Genomic DNA, 16,747 nt, shown 5'->3' on the forward strand with positions numbered 1-16,747 from the left:
TCTACTATTTTTTACTCTTTTTTTTTTGTTTCAAGCATTATTTGAGTGAAAAGAAACTCATTGCAACCAATTGGCATTAAAATAAATCAATTTAATTTTTTTTTGCAAAATTTCTCAAAAAAATGGCAAGGGGTACCCCTTATGAAATTTTCGAGTTGAAAATTTTTTGAAAATTTTTTTCTTATTTTTTACACTTTTTTTAATTTAAAGCATTATTTGAGTGAAAAGAAACTCATTGCAACAAATTCCCATTAAAATATATCACATTTATAAATTTTGCTACATTGGTGAAAAATGAGGAAAATTTTACGTTTTCTCAAACAGGGTATGGAACTTGGTTCCTCGAATAACTTCTGGCACAGACATCTGAGAGCATGGCCGTCCAAGAAGAAAATATAGCCATTGGTGCCATCTACCGACCACAGGTTAAAGATTGGCGATCCGTTGGATACCGACCGAGTTATAGGCAAAACTTGGTGCAAAAATGAGCCATATGAAATTTTCAGAATTTTAGAATTTTTTAATTTTTTATTATTTTTTACTCTTTTTTATGTTTAAAGCATTATTTGAGTGAAAAGAAACTCATTGCAACCAATTGGCATTAAAATAAATCAATTTAATTTTTTTTGCAAAATTTCTCAAAAAAATGGCAAGGGGTACCCCTTATGAAATTTTCGAGTTGAAAATTTTTTGAAAATTTTTTTCTCATTTTTTACACTTTTTTAATTTAAAGCATTATTTGAGTGAAAAGAAACTCATTGCAACCAATTGGCATTATAATAAATCAATTTATGCTTTTTTCGCAATTGTTTTCGGCATTTTTTTAATTTATGGGCAACGGGCAACGGAATAAAGCAATAATTTTAAAAAATTCATTGCATCAAACGTCATTCGTATGTCAACCAGCATGTCCAGCTGTTCCATGGTGCGTGTCTCTTTTGTTTTGATATTCATTTACAAAACGGAACAAAGCTAGGGCAGACGGTCGGTTTGTGCGCTTTTCCCGTGCGAGTTTCATTCATACTGTAAAGTGCGTGCTGGGGAGGGGGACTAGAAGGAAAATAAGACGTAATTTCCGTACCGTTTCTGCACCAGGTAAACAAACATGATGTCACAAAACGGGTGCAGGATGTGAAAAATAGTGCAATCGATACATTTCTATTGCTGTGAAACGAGAGCTGTTCAATCGATCAAGTTATCATAAAAGACAATTTTTTGGTGGATCGAACAGGATAAAAGTAAGTGAAGAAAGTGAGAGGAAAATCCGTGTACATCGTCTCACACTAATCACATGTTATTATTAGAACGAAAAAACGGAATCAGTTTGCTTGCGTGAATGGGATACAACAGATGGTGATAGTTTACATTCTGTGCAAAAAGGGGGGAAAATCACAAATCAAACCTCTTCAGCTAGATAAGGCTGTGGGAAAAATGTTCAACGAGACGTGTGTGTGTGTATGTTGACCATTGGAACGTGATCGTATGATCTCGTATATGCTATCGTTCTGACGGCTATAGACTAACTGCACACCAATCTGTGACATACAGCCGACAGATAAGGAATGTGGAACCTTCGTCCAAAGGATTTGAAGCTGTGACTGGAATATATGTTCATTGCTAACCAGCGTAACGACCGCGGAAAGTTTGCGCTAATTGGTTCTGGTAAGCGCGAAATTGGAAAACTCTACCCAGAACAGGGTCAACATAAAGGACAGTTTCCACTGTAAACTGCTACAAAATGTGTGTCTCAAAACGCACGAAAATGGAGCCTGAAAACGCCCACCAAAAACGTCTCAAGTAGGACAATCGGTGCAATTGAACGTAGTTAAAATAGTTGTCCTATTTGTTCACCATTTTCCGGTTGTTCTATTTATAGCTATTCTCCAAAACTGTACCAGCTTGTAGTTGCCCCTAACAACGCTTCTGGAAAATGCACTCCCTGCACCTGACTCACACACAAAGTATGCATCAATCGATCGTGTTTTCTGATTGCCGTGATGGGAATTTGTAATGCGATTCCGATGCCATTTCACGTATTCAATGAACTACCAACAACGGAGCAAACAATTACGATAATTCCTGTATCTCAAGGGTGTAGCTGAATTCATTCCGACAGGGTGGTGCATACTTGAGTTCCAGGCGTTATTTAATCATCGCTCGTCGGGCGTCAATTTTCATACCAACCGCGTACTTCCAATCCATTCCAAAAAAACTCCCGCTTTAGTGGATGATGCCGTCATGCGTCGGCTAGTTTGCTGTCCCCGCAAACTTTGTGTGTAAATAAAATCGCATCTCCCTCCAATGCGTTCCGGTAGCACCCACACACAAATGCGATGACATCACGATCGCGGCTCGAGATCAGACGCCCTCTCCCGAACGTGTATTTGTTTGGCCGTGCAGATGGTGTCATACATTTGGTTGGGAAGCATTTTTTCCCTCTTTCTTTCGAGGGATAAGTTTCACTGAGCCACCACCAGCGTAGTTTAACATCGCAGTAGACGTGGTTGAAGCGTTGCACAATTACGCGTTTACCTTTTCACTACACCCCGCATGCAAGTCTCAGCTGATCTATGCTACGATGCTGAAGCAAATGATGCGCGGTTGTGTTTGTTAAATGGCAGCAACAACATTCACCCCTTCGAAACGTCCCAAAATGGATTGAACGAACTGAACTGGCCACAGTAAGGGTTTTAGCTGAAAGTTGGGTCGAGGTCGTCGCGCACCACACGTGTGCGTTGAAAGGCAGCATAAATGTATGCTAGTAGTGTGTGATTTTGGCATTGTGTTGTTGTTATGCTACAAGCAGGGTGGGGGTTATGCCGTCCAGCTGCTTAGACAATGTAGTCTTGAGCGGGCTGTTTATTTGTCCAGCGATTGTTGGTTGATCGGCAGTGTCTTAATGCGCTTTCGGAAGCGAAACTACAAATCGGAACGGTTTTTTTTACCTTCGGTAGGTGAATGTTTTAGTCGAAAGAGCAGCCAAGAAGTTCATGTTTAAAGATCGTAGTTAGGTGACATCACGTCGCGCAAAAGTAAACAGTGCAGCAGGATAGGAGGGACACTTTTGGTTAGTAATAGAAGTGTTTACAATAATGACATCATCAGAGCAATAAGAAGAAAGTACCTGCGGACGAAGAAAAGTGTTTGATTATGTAAATTATACAAGAGGTTTTGAATAAATCGAATCACGTCTCGAGCAATAGGCTTGCTTGAATAATTCGAACCGTTTATCAATTTTATTACAGAACGTTTACTTACTTACCGTTTGGCATCAGTAACAAATTCGTTAAATTCTTTTTTCGCACAAATTATTCTTTTCGCTTCCAAAAACAACATTGCTCGCTCGCAACGCTTTGAAGGAAAATGTACCATCGTCGGAGATTCGATAGCTTATGCTTCATAGTTTTTTTTTTGGTTTTGCTGAAGTGACACCATAGCAACGAAGACACCACATGGCAATGTTGAAATGTCTCCAGAAGCGAAACGAGAAAAAAAACAAGAAAAGCGCAGTGAAGTTGATCGTTGATACACTCCATACACGACGACGATGGTGGACTTATTTTTAGCACTTTTAGCCCAGTACCAGTCGTTTCTTTGACGGAAATGAATGTGCTGGTCTGGTGAGCGCTAACCGTACAACTCCAGTATTGTTTGTTTGTTTGTTTCTCGGCGCAGAGCCGATATTCTTTAGTCGTGTTATTGCGCCTGGAATGGAGTTTTTCCCCCCCGAAAAGTGAACGGATATCTGGTTGACCAAACTTGTGCATTCTAATGGTACAACAAACGTTTAATTATACTCAACGTACCCTTTACTATCTCGTATGCAAAATAATGCATATTTATTTACAAAAAGTATTAACTAGCGTTTTCAGTGTGTTTTCCTTCTAATGCTCTTCTTGCTGGAGTTTATCATTTCTGCACTTTTTCACACATTTTCTTTTCAATGCTTTTTTTCCCGTTTTCATTTTAGCCACTGTGAAGTACGGCGGAAGGTGCCGCAATTAACACATCACTCCAATCGGGAGAACCAGGATGGACTCATTTTGAAATGAAACATTCTCAACAGAACGACTGAATCGTTAAGCTGCAGATAGAAGTGATCATTCCAAAAGAAAAAAAGGGCAAAAGTAGAAACTCTAAACTCAACGCACATCGTAACGTCGGGGGGAAAAACACACAGACCAAACACGATGGGCAACGTGATGAATAAACTGGGCAGCGTGTCGCAATCGGTGCGTGGCCGGAAGCGTAAACGTGATGACGAAAATACGGACGAAAGTGGTGAGGGAAGTGATCTGCTGGATAAATCACTGCAAACACCGAAAAGGTAAATCAAACCGATAAAAAGAAACGATTCCCCTTTGTGTAATGGATACAAATAAATCCTTCCCGCTTTCGTTCGCACACAGGAAAAAGTTAGTCTCGACCGCAAAGTACATCTATCAGGCACTGTTTAAGGAGGAACGAAACTCAGACGTGACAGTGCACGCACTTGGTAAGCAGTGGCACCTGCACAAGGTCTATCTCAGCCAGAGCCCGTACTTTGCGAGCATGTTCAATGGGTCGTGGCGCGAAGCGGACGAAGACTACGTGCATATAGAGATCATCGATCCGAAGATAACGATCGAGTCGCTTTTTTCGGTGTTCGGTTCGCTGTACATGGACGAGGTGGTGCTGGATCCGAAGGAGATCGTTTCAACTCTGGCCACGGCCACACTCTTCCAGCTGGACAGTCTCATCGATCGATGTGCGGAAGTCATGGTGGAAACGACAAATGCTGAGGTATGGGAAATGGCGTGATGAGGCGTGCAAGTTCTTTGCTTTTAACAAAAAGCTGCTTTTGTTTTTTGTAGACGGCCGTCCTTTACTACGAAGCAGCTTGCGAGTACGGTGTGAAGTCCGTCAAACAGTCCACCTTCGGATGGTTGCTGGTGAATCTGCTCAGCTTCTACTTCCGAGTGCCGAAGTGGTTGCGATTGATCAGTTTCGAGCTGATGGAGCAGCTCGTATCCAGTGCCGATCTGTACGTCGTGCAGACGGAATTTACCGTCTACACGTTGCTCCGCTACTGGATGGCCCTGAAGCTATTTCCCGACGAAACGGCATCGGACGGTGTGGAGCATCCGAGGGAACGATATTTCGCCGAACGTACCAGCACCGTACCGTTTCTTTCCACACCCGAAGGTGCACCGTACGAGGGCGTTTTCCGTGCGTTAAGGCTTCAGAATCTGTTGAACCATCACGTCGACATTCGGGTGTTGCGGCAGGATAATATCATACCGGTCGAATGGCTTCACAAGCCGCTGATCCAGCAGTGGAACAGTGTGCTGACGATCGATCAATCGCTGGACAAACTGATCGAGTGTGACGATCGGGTCTTCCTCGAGTCGTGCATCCGTTGCGGCCGTATACTGAACGAAAACGTACTGCACAAATGGCGCTGGACCGGGTTCCATTTTGGGCTGGATTTGCTACTTTCGTCCGACACGCGCTCGTTACGCATTCGACGACACCACCGGACCGAACACGAACGTTTGCTAAGCTTAAGAGTAACACGTCAGTTTTTGGTGCGCGTTTCGCTTGCCTCGTTGAACGAGCTGCGGCAAATCAAGCACCAGCAGACGACACCGGTCCTTTCGATAGCGCTGGAGAAAAATGAAGAATCGCAGCTCGTTGTGTTCGATCGGGAACTAACCTTTCCGCTACTGGTTTCGGTGAACATGATGCTTGTCGCACCACCGGAGGAAGCGCTAGCGGCCAGTAAAGCTGCTGCGGAGGGGAAGCAAAAGGCTGATCCGGCGGCTGCTACTACATCGACAAATGATCGACCGTCTCATCCGTCCGTTGAGGGTAGCAATAGTAATGGCACGGTGGAATCGCTGGACGGTGGTAGCTCATCATCGAATCGGATGCTCGCCAACGAGTCCTGATTGCAGGTGCTGGTGCGGTGACGCGGTAATACCCTGAACGGTTGCTGATCCCACTAAAGGCGTAAGTGTACTTAGGCAGTTAGCTGTTGTGAAGATGTTCGTGAGCACAAAGGCAAGGTCCTACCGGCACAGGAACGTTACAGGAAGGATCATCCAGCGTGTATGTGTGTGCCATTGGGAATTCGATGTTAGTTCGATCGTTTATTTACGATTTTTTTTTATTTGTTGGAGGTTTTACTGTATAAAAAATGAATTCGAATCTTGCAGTTGTGAACAAACAAACAAGCAAGGTAAATGAACTTGATGAACTGGTTTATCGTGTACGGAATTCGAAAGGGCAGGAACTTTATATAGAATCTAAGCTAAATTACAACAGGTGTTAGTTTGGTTAACGTGAAAAACCAAGAATATCCATACCGCTGCTACGTGTGTACGGTCAAGCAAAAGGTAATTTGTAAGAACGTACATTTCGTAACGTTTTCGATGTTTACCACTTCCCACTTAACAAGAGGTTTTTCCCTTTTCTTATTTTTACGGAAGATTAATTAACTGTAGGTTATGTATTTATTAAGATTGTTAACAAAATTGAATCATTAAAAGGGCAAACTCTATTTAACGATGTACGTGTATTATAAACAAAAAAAACACTTCCCCGGTGCGCAAGCTCTGCATCTAATCGTTTAGTGATAGAACGGTAGTGAACTGTTACCGTAAAAGCAACGTCGTAAATCAACCCACAGCATCTGTGTGTACGCTGTTCCGAAGGAGAATAAAGCTCTAAATAGTTAGTTTAGTTAGTTACCGTTTCCAGTGCATGAAGAACATTTTCTTGGAAAGGAAAGAAAAACTACACGAACATGATATATTCGTTTTATTGATGTGATTTATTTCCCCCGTTAAATCGCCTCAAATGCATGCAATGGCAATTCAATTAAAATTTGCCATTAACTGCGTAATTTAAATTTTCTTTTTCATCTCAATCAAGGAATATATCGTTTCCTTTTATGTTTGTTTGATTCATAATTTTATTTCGACAATTTGTATCCATTTTTGCCACATGTTTTGGTTCTTCCTTATGTAGCTTTTTTACACAAGTGCAACTTCCGCGAGCAGTCGGCTAATGCCCCGCGGGGGGATGTTTTTGTTGCTCTTTTTGTTGTTGTTCGTTTTACATCTATTTGGTATTTGTAATGTTTAATTTTCGCGCTTTTTTTATTCGTTTTTTCTTCTTCTTGTATTCGCTACGGTGTGTGAGTGTATGCTATAGGTGTATCGTACGATGTTTTATGTTCTCCCGGTTGCATTGCATTTGTAATACGATTATAAAAATAGTTTGCATTCGCGAAATTCCATTTTTGGGACATTTGCTAAAGCCACCCCCCACTTCAACTTCTGCTGTTTGTATTTATTGTTTTACGTTCTTTTTTTTTGTTTTTGTTTCACTTTCTTCACTTCTTGTAAATTGTTGTTTTGTAATGGTTGTGTTTCATAATTCTATACGGCATTTGTGTTTTTATTCCATTCCTGACACACTTCGAACACAAGCAAATAGCTGCACAAAACGAAAGCTATGCCAAGAGCAAAAAGGAAAGAAATGTTTACGTAGGCTCAAAGGTGTTGATAATACACGTTTGTGGTGGTTTGGGGGTGCTTTTCCCAAAATTGTTCATTCTGTTTTTCCTTCCTTCACTTAGCACCACTGCTGAATTGTGTTGTTTTTTCTCGAATTGCACGGATTTTTGTTGTTGTCTCTTGTTTCCACCCTTTTTCTTATCAATGAATCATACTTATCGTTTCCTATGCATATGACGGATGTTCTCTTCTTTTAATCGGCTTATGTTTCTTATCAATCGATACACGCAAATGCAGGATTTGCCTGCTGCCTTCTTCTTACAAGCTAGAAAACGCTTATACACATCGCTTGCTTCGGTTCGTTAACACCACCAGCGATTGAAAAGCAATAACAAGCAGCATAATACATTATTATCAAGCAACATAGCAACCGAAGGCAACGATTTGTTGTTTTTGTTTGAAATGTTTGATCCTTTTGTTTTGCTCGTATCGTGCTGGAAAGTGAAAGGAAAAAAATGCAGATCAATCATAATCACGTCTCAGTTTAAAATTGCTCTCCGTTTCATATCCTGTGTCCTTGTGGTTTTTTTTGTTGAGGCATCCCTAGATGAAACCCCTTCCCAAACGATGTGATTGACAGTACGCGATCTCATGTTTAGCTTATCTGTTGTGTCTTGACATTTATTGGACTTATTTTAATGTTTTTCATTTCATTTTGTTATGCTTATCCTCTTAGATTTGTTTTGTTTTGCGAATTGAAACTTAGCTTTTTAGCTGCTTGGGTCATATTCTTTCGATCTACAATTTAACACTGTTCTGGCTCTCCACTCTTGTCGTCTAACTCTGCTTTCCTGTTGTAGAAGTACACGGCAATATATTGATCACACACACGCAAGGCATTTGTCTTGTTTTGTTTTAGTAGCGAAAATTTGTTTTATGCTTTGTTCACACCTGTTCAATCAATTATGGTTCTGTTCTAGAGTTCTCAGTCCTTTTTTTTGAGTTTCCTTTTTTCTTCTTTTCTTCGCACGAACTTTTAGACAAGGATGTATTATGGTTGTGGGAAATCTTCTGTTTCCTTTACTATCTGAACAATTTGTACTCTTCCGCATTCCAATTCCGTTTTGCTTGGTTTGATTTTTCGGCATTTTCATTTTGTTGTTTATTCGTTTCTTTTTATGGTTTTGTTTATAAGCAGAACATAGCGCAATTCAGTTGCAGAAAAGATTCTTTTTTTTTGTGATGAAACTATGAAGTTTATTGTTTATATGTAAAATGGTTAATTATTAATTAATGTCAAACTCAAGACAAGTAAATAAAAAACGTAAAGGAAAATGATTTTGCACTTTATTGAGACTAAAATAAAGCATAAATCGAAGCTAAATTATATGTTATAATCTAGTCATAAATAAAACAGTGATGCAATCCGTCAAGCTTAATGCATGTTTGCACTCGGGAAAATTCGAAGCTTTAAAAGTTAACATACTTTCTTCAACTTAGATGCAATTCGAAATCAGTGGTTTTGTAGTTTTGATTTGCAACGAAAACAAATAAAAAAAACAGGAAAGAAAAATATAGTTAAACCATTGATCGATTCATTCCTAGGCTGTTCCGTCGCTCCATCAGAGTTATTACACGTACACAGTTATCATATATTTAAGCTTGTATACATTTAGAATTACATTTGCTTTCCCACTTTCGTTTTCCTTTCACAACATGCGTTTGAGTTTTTTTTGTGTTTGCCTTTCTGTTTCCTTTTTCTTCACTTCACTCATCTCCTCGTCGTTGCACGTTTCCTTACTTCATTTACATTTGTGAACGGAATGTTGTGTGGCTTTAATTTATCCCACGTTGGTGTACAATACGGCTGCTGGAAAGGACTTTTGTTTTCACATAGCAGTAAACTAATGTGGGACTCGAAAAGCTTATGCTATACGTTTATAAAACAAACAAAAAAAACATACACTGACAATGCTTTCGCAAGGACGAAGGAAATATCCTTGTTGAAGGGAAACAAAGATAGAGGGAGAGGCCATTACAGTGCCTTTACCACATGCGGGGTACTGTTTGCTATTTACAGAAGAAAAAGATAAAAATATTTAACTGCTAAATTTTACATACAGTTTTAGCTCTCCAGTTTCTTACCTCGCTAGGCTTACTAATACAATAAAAACAAAACAAAACCACGGCTCGAATGTGTCGCCCTACATTGAACCTAATGTTGTGTTTTTTGTGTGTTACTTCTATGGAAAAAATGAGACGCTTGGCTGGGGCTGGTGTGTTGCTTTTTGATGATGATGACGGTGTCTCATTGGATGAAAGTCTCAGCTTTTACAAAGGGAGAAAACTATACCATTAATTCTCTGATCGCTTTGCTCGCCAAACTTTGTTTCTCTACGCCAATTATTAGACACTAAAGTACGCCTTTTCCTGCTTAAATGACTAAAAACAATGCTGTTTTATCGTGAAGATAACAAAAGGAAAACAAATAATTTCCGATAGAAAACACGATGGCGATGAAGGATAGGTTTTGTTTGTCGCTTCACTTGCATCATTCGTGTCGAAAGAATGTTTCCTCACAATCGTGGTTTTCTGTGTTTTAACATAGCAAAGCTCGACTTACAGCTTACTAGTGGAATTAGGTCGAATGAGGGAACCCCAACGATTAATTACTAGAAAGCAACACGAATTTACTACTGCCGGATTCGCGCCACGGGACTAAATGAAAGGTTTTTTTTTGTTTTTAGTTGAGACGGAACAGGACAAATGCCGTCACCAACCATATACTAATGGTGGTCGCTTCTTTTAAGCTAGACGCTGCATTTGGGCTTCGACTACGACTACGGCTCGACATGTTGTCCAGCTTTTCATTGCTCCGACTGACGTCCAGATCTCTGCTGGTGGATGGTGCATGTCCAATCTCGTTGCTCATGCCATCCTCGTCGATCATGGTTCCGCCCTCGACGGGAGTACTGTTGATCGGTACCGGACGCAGGCTGGTAGTTGCCTCGGTCGTCGACGTGGTGGTGGTGGTCGTGGTCGTTGTGGTCGTAGTGGTGGTGGTCGTCGTCGTGGTTGTAGTCGTTGGCACAAGCGTACCATTCTCGATCCAATACACCGGACTGTACTCCATCTTTACATCCTCCATATCGCGACTGACCATCTGGAGTACAAGAAGATAAAGCTAGAAAACTCACAGCACAGAGAAGCCATGATCGATCACTTACGACAGTGTTTATCCGTCTGCTAACGGGATCACTGTTGTCATCATAATACGCCTTAATGGTGGCTGTATAAGGAGCTTCCATTTCTGTGTAGTTTCCAAACAGTGTCACATTGATGGCAGTTCCCGGTTCCAGCATTGTATTCACGGATTTCGTCTACAAAAAGAGAAACACAATTTAAATCTCATCCCTTTTAGGCACACAAGTCTCTTCGATAGATCACACCTCTACATGGCGTGCAGAGCTTTTGATGCCCCAAGTTACGTTGGACGCTTGCTGCGATCGGGAATCGTACACTTTCGTGAACAGACCCTGTACGACGCCTTCATGTTTGCCCCAGTAGATTTCCTTCATGAAATCGTACGTGATGACGGTTTCTGCCAGGCTCGTTTTGTCGTCGGTGTTGGAGAGAATAGTCGATCCTAAAACCAAACGAATTTTTGGTTAGTTATCGTTACTATTAGCACAAGAATAGGCAAACTTAAAACTCCGTCTTACCTAACACGGTCGTATTCTTTTTGATGGTCGTTCGAAGCTTATTCAGCTTGATGGAACGTAATTCGTACTTTACTGGTTCAATTTCCACCAAGATGTCTCCATGTTCGTGTTCCTGAGACAAGATGGGATGAAGAATTGTAGCAAAACATTCAAAACGATACAGACAAGTTTCCATCCCACTAAATCAATTCTCCTTACCGTGCTCATGCTGGAACCGGGTAGGGGCGCATTAATACGTCCAGTAAGCTTCACATTTGGGTCAAAATTTCCCACCACATACGAATCATGTCCACCGTGATGATGATGCTGTCCCTCACCGTGCGCCGGTCGAATGCGGGCAATATAATAGTCGCTAAACTGTTCGGACAACGAAAGGAAATCGAAACGCATTGAAATACCATTTTCCGCATGTTGCGCAGGTTGCATACTGAAAGGCGCATTTTTGGTTTTACCTTGCCCGTGCCAACGCTGACAGCCCCGCCGAAGATGCCGGCATGATATCGACTCCACGGTTGCCACTTGAGCTTTCCACCGCCGCCCATGTTTATGAGCACCTCGAACGCATGGTGCCGCTCGACCTCGGACAGTTGAGCCGCCACGATACAGATGGTGGACGATTCTTCCGTTACCGTGTGACCGCCGGTAAAGATTCCTTCGATTTCCACCCGACACACGTAGTTGGGAGAGTGTAGCTGAAAGGTGACAGAAGTGGCCATTAGTATGCACACTGCCAGAAAGAGGTGAAGTTGACACCACCAACCTGCTCCGATTCAGCAGTTTCCCGTGAGTGCTGTTCGGGTTCGTACGTCCGCACGGCATACTGGAGGTGCGTTTCGGCCTCGCTGAACTTCTCCCACGACAGTGTGCTGGACGTGATCGACTGAGTGCTGGCACCTATCGACAGTGCCTTAAATACGCTGCTTGTGGACGCGTCGGTGTGATTCGGTAGCACTAGAGCGCAGAAAAGTACTGCGACGAAGGACAGTGAAGTCCACCGTACATTGGCCATATTGAACACTTTTATTAGAACGACGCGTAAATAGGAACTGATACACTTCCTAGTCCCTGGGGATTGTTCCAAATTCTGAAATGAAAGCAAAATAAGAGGAAAAGGTTAGTCCAAACATTCATATAATCCACTTTCATTAGATCTCCATTAGGGGAGATTATTCCTAGGACATAATCACATTTATACCCTAACTCCACTGGTTATGGAGGAGAGCAATATGACCCCAAAAAACACCATTGGTACAGCAATATGCTATTAGCATTTGGGCAATTTACGCCCGAAATCCCATAACGCCCAAAAACACACAACCAAATGCCAGAGATACCTGTACTCCCAATAGTGTGCAGCCTTAGGAAAATTTCAAATTTTTATAATTTTTTCATTATTTTTTACTCTTTTTTTTTGTTTAAAGCATTATTTGAGTGAAAAGAAACTCATTGCAACCAATTGGCATTAAAATAAATCAATTTGATTTTTTTTGCAAAATTTCTCAAAAAATGGCAAGGGGTACCCCTTATGAAATTTTCGAGTTGAAAATTGTTTTAAAATTTTTTTCTGATTTTTTACACTTTTTTTAATTTAAAGCATTATTTGAGTGAAAAAAAACTTATTGCAAACAAATTCGCATTAAAATATATCACATTTATAAATTTTGCTACATTGGTGAAAAATGAGGAAAATTTTACATTTTCTCAAACAGGGTATGGAACTTGGTTCCTCGAATAACTTCTGGCACAGTCATCTGAGGGCATGGCCGTCCAAGAAGAAAATGTAGCCATTGGTGCCATCTACCGACCACAAGTTAAAGTTTGGCGATCCGTTGGATACCGACCGAGTTATAGGTAAAACTTGGTGCAAAAATGAGCAAAAAAAGCATTATTTTAGTGAAAAGAAACTTATTTCAACCATTTCGCAGTAAAATAAATCACTCCTAATATCGACTCATTCACTCTGAGTTGATTCAGTAAAAAGAGTTATTATTCTCATCTCTAGTGCAGTCCGGTCATTACTGAAATTGCATCGGAACACCGTAGCTCTTGGCGGCATCAGAAACGAATGGCTTTATTTAGACTAGGAACGAGGGCAGTCATTTCAGTGTCAATTTACATCAGAGGATGTGACGCTTCTCCTGCCGGCAAATTGATGAGCTTTGTCGGTCAGGGTTATCGGGGAGATCCGGATGTTTTGGACGAGTTTGGTTTGCTTGGGGCAACTATTTTTCCGGATGCAGTAGATATACATATTGGAAATATGTACAAAAAAAAATGAATCTCCACGCTCAACGTTACTCCCGTTTTTTTGGCGAAATATGCCAAATCTCTCAATCAACAGACTATTGGACGCCAAAGGATATTTGAACTGGCCAGGAGAGTAAGTAAAAAATACACACACAAAAGCGATAACATCACCATACACCATAGAGTGGGAACCTGTGTCCCGTGACGGTACGTCCCATCGTTCCACCGGATGATGATGTTGACGCGCCAATGATCTTGCTGATGATATTCGATATCGATCGTAGCGAAGGTTTATGATGTTGGCCGATGGCCGCCGGTCGACTGTCTCGATACTTTTGGGACATTTTAGTGCTTTGTTTATTTGCCAACGTCGGACATCTTTGATGGTGCCAATAGAGAGGAGGTTAAGCTTCGTCTGCAAGAATGGCGCGTTCCTTCCATGTTGACGAAAGCGTTTGTTACATCATCTCCACTAGAACTGTCCCCAAGAACTGTGATTAAATTACACGCTGTCAGTCACCTATCCCCAAGATCTTATTGCTTGCGATTCTTCACACGTGTTATTGTAGTTCCGCGCCCAGAAAACAAAGAGACCCTCTTCAAATCGTTTGTTCGTAATTGGGCTCACTTGTCGTGTCTTTTTTTTCGGTGCTTTTAATGGTTAATTTTCTGTTTTCGTTTTGTCAAACAAACCACGAGAAAACAGATGGAGGTTGTTCCGTATCGTCGCACCTATTACCTTTCCAAAACTATCCTCTAATCCGATCGGTCTGGGAAAGTGTCCAGGGAAAGAGAAAATTACTTCCTCGTAAAAAATTAAATTGATCGTTTTCATCTCACCCGGCGGGTTTTGATCCCATCCGAAATGATGTATTGAAGTCGTAATGTTTAATGATGTGGTGGGAAACTCTTTACAATGGGTCTGGATGGTAGAAACGAGAAGCAGAGAACCACGATGGTGACATTTAATGATGCTGTCAGCGCGCATTCTGCTACACGATCGGTGTGCAAGAAGGCATCAGCTATTCGAAGGTACTGCCGCGTGTTTTTTTTTGGATGAAGAAAGACAAGACATCACATTCGAACAACCTAAATGTCTCGCGATGGGGAAGAAATTGGAGTGGAAATTCATGGAATTCATAGTGAAGAAATTAAGCATTTTACGACACAGCGTAACATCACTGCAATGAAGTTCCTTGGGCTTTGGAAGGATAATATATGGGTCGGCGAATCTTCGGTTTACGGTCGCAAGTTTGCTCATTCAAGCTGAATATGAATGAGATTAAGTAAAAATTGGAACTAAAACTCAGATAATCTTTTATGCAATTAACGCAAGTTACGAAGACTTGTTTGCTTAAGTTACAGTTTGTTTAATTACGTCCGGAAACGATTTTATTTACCCTTTCCTGTAAATGACTTCATTCGATTGGAGACTTGGAGACCACCACGAGCTTTTGCGATGAACTTTCTTTCAACAATAATCACGTCACGTCGGTTCACTCTGTGTCTGACGGGTGTTCACAATCTGGGTGGGATTTTCGATCAATTTAAGCAGTGGTACACCGCCGCCTGTATCGCCCGGCTCGAGACCTGGCGACAGAATTCTTCCAACGAAAGAAAGTTTCACCTTGGATACAACGACACACACACACACACAGTGCGCCAAAGTGGAGTCGTTTTTCTTGTCTCGTTTCCTTTGCCTTTTCCCGGCTGGCTGTTTTTTTCCAATGTGGCTTCGGTGTGTGGTCCTGTGGTCGAATTGTAGCGAGAACCGTCCGTGGGTACAATCCTCCCACGGTACGTATTATGGGCCCAATATAAAAAGCCATGTCAGTCGGTCTGGCGGAAGGTTATTTTTTGCGCAATAAAATGCGGTAAGCGACCATTGGGATCGATTGTGAAACCGTTTTCTAGCTAATCATGCGAATTTTCCTTATTTTTCCCCCCTTTTGGTGGGCTAGTAATGGAAGGTTGTAGGGAAATTGAGCCCACAAAGCCCTATTTCCGATGACGCAAAGCAAACGAAAGCAAGGTCAAGACCCTAAAGAAGATTGCATCAGGTACATTAGAAGCCCATAAGGCCCGTAAGGTTATGATAAATGTTGACTAAATAAATAATAATAAATAGACGTAATCATTTTCCCGGATGTCAGCTGATTTTTGCGCTTGGAGGGCCAATCACGCTATGCAACCATGTAATAATGTAACATGACGTATCTTTGAACTGTCTTTGGCTGACGGCATTGCAAAAGTGGTTTAGTTAAGCATTTCATAACAATTTTTGCTACGATGCACGCGATCGACATTGCAATTTAGTGGCGTCATTTGGACGCCCTTTAAAGTAAGGATAGGAAAAACTGTCTTTGTCACTTAATTTGTTTCATTCAAGGTAGATCAAGATGGATTACTTTTTTTTAGTAGAACAAAGTGCAAATGCTCTCAAACATAATTGGTCAAGGGACCAGAATTAACTCAGTATGGACATATTGAGCACACAAAAAATATAAACGAATTCTAGCTTAACGAACTAGCTCCATGCCTGAATCAACATTATTCAAAGCAACTCCATCAGCTGTTCAGCGAATGAAACCATATTTGCATCATCCGATTAATGAAAGTCGCAACCGAAACTGACACAGAATGCGTACCAATAATAAAGCGACGCTAGTTAGCGACCAAACAAAGTAATTAAAATTATTGCCCGCCGGCGGTTCAAGCGTCCGCCGACCGAGCACGTAATGGATCGGAGTAATTTGCCTCTTTTTTGTTGTTGTTAATTTAAACTCCCACCGTTTGATGGGGATGACCACTGTGGAGCGGGTGGTCGCTACTAACCAAGCTGCATGCTCTTGGCCTTCAAAAGCAGATGCATTCACCGCTTCGTGGTCTATTTCATGTTGTTTTGTTTTTTGTTGATTCCACACTTTTCACACTCCCCATGTCACTCTGGTTGATGAATGGCGAACGGATATGCAAATTGAGAGTGTCATGCGTTAAAGTGAGATTTTACCGTGCGGAACGCGAACTTGCATCACTGGAATTGCAGCTGCAGCAGTAGCAACAGTACGTACGTGTGTGTTGATGGCAAACGAGATGCGCATGTTACATAACGCGAATGTCCGTGGATCGGTATCTGCGCTTGCGATTTATTCTCGATGTTAAAATGGGTCGTAAAAGCGTCATCTTGTCCACAAGCGCGGGGAAAACACGGTTCGCTGTTATAACACTGCCGAACATGGTGACGATTTTAAGAGCTGTTTTGCATAAAACGACTCA

At 41.5% G+C, this 16,747-nt stretch overlaps 2 protein-coding genes across 8 annotated transcripts in view; one reads left to right on the forward strand and one right to left on the reverse strand.

Moving 5' to 3' along the window:
• The first annotated feature begins 831 nt into the window (after positions 1-831).
• On the forward strand, positions 832-6,723 carry LOC125770886 (protein germ cell-less). Of its 5 annotated transcripts, none has more exons than XM_049440934.1 (5): positions 832-1,238; positions 1,305-1,662; positions 3,971-4,327; positions 4,410-4,782; positions 4,854-6,723. In XM_049440934.1, the coding sequence occupies exons 3-5, from the start codon at positions 4,191-4,193 to the stop codon at positions 5,928-5,930; spliced, it is 1,587 nt and encodes a 528-aa protein (XP_049296891.1). In that variant the 5' UTR covers positions 832-1,238; positions 1,305-1,662; positions 3,971-4,190; the 3' UTR covers positions 5,931-6,723. The 5 variants fall into 5 exon arrangements, with proteins under 5 accessions (XP_049296891.1, XP_049296893.1, XP_049296890.1 ...); XM_049440935.1 differs by lacking the exons at positions 832-1,238; positions 1,305-1,662 and adding exons at positions 1,669-1,797; positions 1,877-1,961; XM_049440936.1 differs by lacking the exon at positions 1,305-1,662 and having other exon boundaries at positions 836-1,095.
• A 672-nt stretch (positions 6,724-7,395) lies between these two features.
• LOC125770887 (protein unzipped-like) overlaps positions 7,396-16,747 on the reverse strand; it is a 57,338-nt gene continuing 47,986 nt past the window's right edge. For all 3 annotated transcript variants that reach the window (XM_049440939.1, XM_049440938.1, XM_049440941.1), the window contains 7 exons: positions 11,985-12,308; positions 11,677-11,916; positions 11,423-11,581; positions 11,225-11,336; positions 10,952-11,148; positions 10,730-10,882; positions 7,396-10,665 (listed from right to left, as the gene is read on the reverse strand). In XM_049440939.1, coding sequence (XP_049296896.1) covers positions 10,246-10,665; positions 10,730-10,882; positions 10,952-11,148; positions 11,225-11,336; positions 11,423-11,581; positions 11,677-11,916; positions 11,985-12,233 — 1,530 coding nt within the window. In that variant the 5' untranslated portion in view covers positions 12,234-12,308 and the 3' untranslated portion in view covers positions 7,396-10,245. The remainder of the gene's footprint in view (positions 10,666-10,729; positions 10,883-10,951; positions 11,149-11,224; positions 11,337-11,422; positions 11,582-11,676; positions 11,917-11,984; positions 12,309-16,747) is intronic.

The sequence above is a fragment of the Anopheles funestus genome, chromosome 3RL (assembly GCF_943734845.2).
Source record: "Anopheles funestus chromosome 3RL, idAnoFuneDA-416_04, whole genome shotgun sequence".
NCBI classification, from domain to species: Eukaryota; Metazoa; Arthropoda; class Insecta; order Diptera; family Culicidae; genus Anopheles; species Anopheles funestus.

Bases quoted from the DNA above. Each gene is read 5' to 3' on its own strand.
- LOC125770886 (XM_049440934.1), top strand. From the start codon at position 4,191: ATGGGCAACGTGATGAATAAACTGGGCAGCGTGTCGCAATCGGTGCGT. The intron at 4,328-4,409 runs GTAAATCAAACC...GTTCGCACACAG, and splicing joins TCACTGCAAACACCGAAAAG to GAAAAAGTTAGTCTCGACCG. The intron at 4,783-4,853 runs GTATGGGAAATG...TGTTTTTTGTAG, and splicing joins TGGAAACGACAAATGCTGAG to ACGGCCGTCCTTTACTACGA.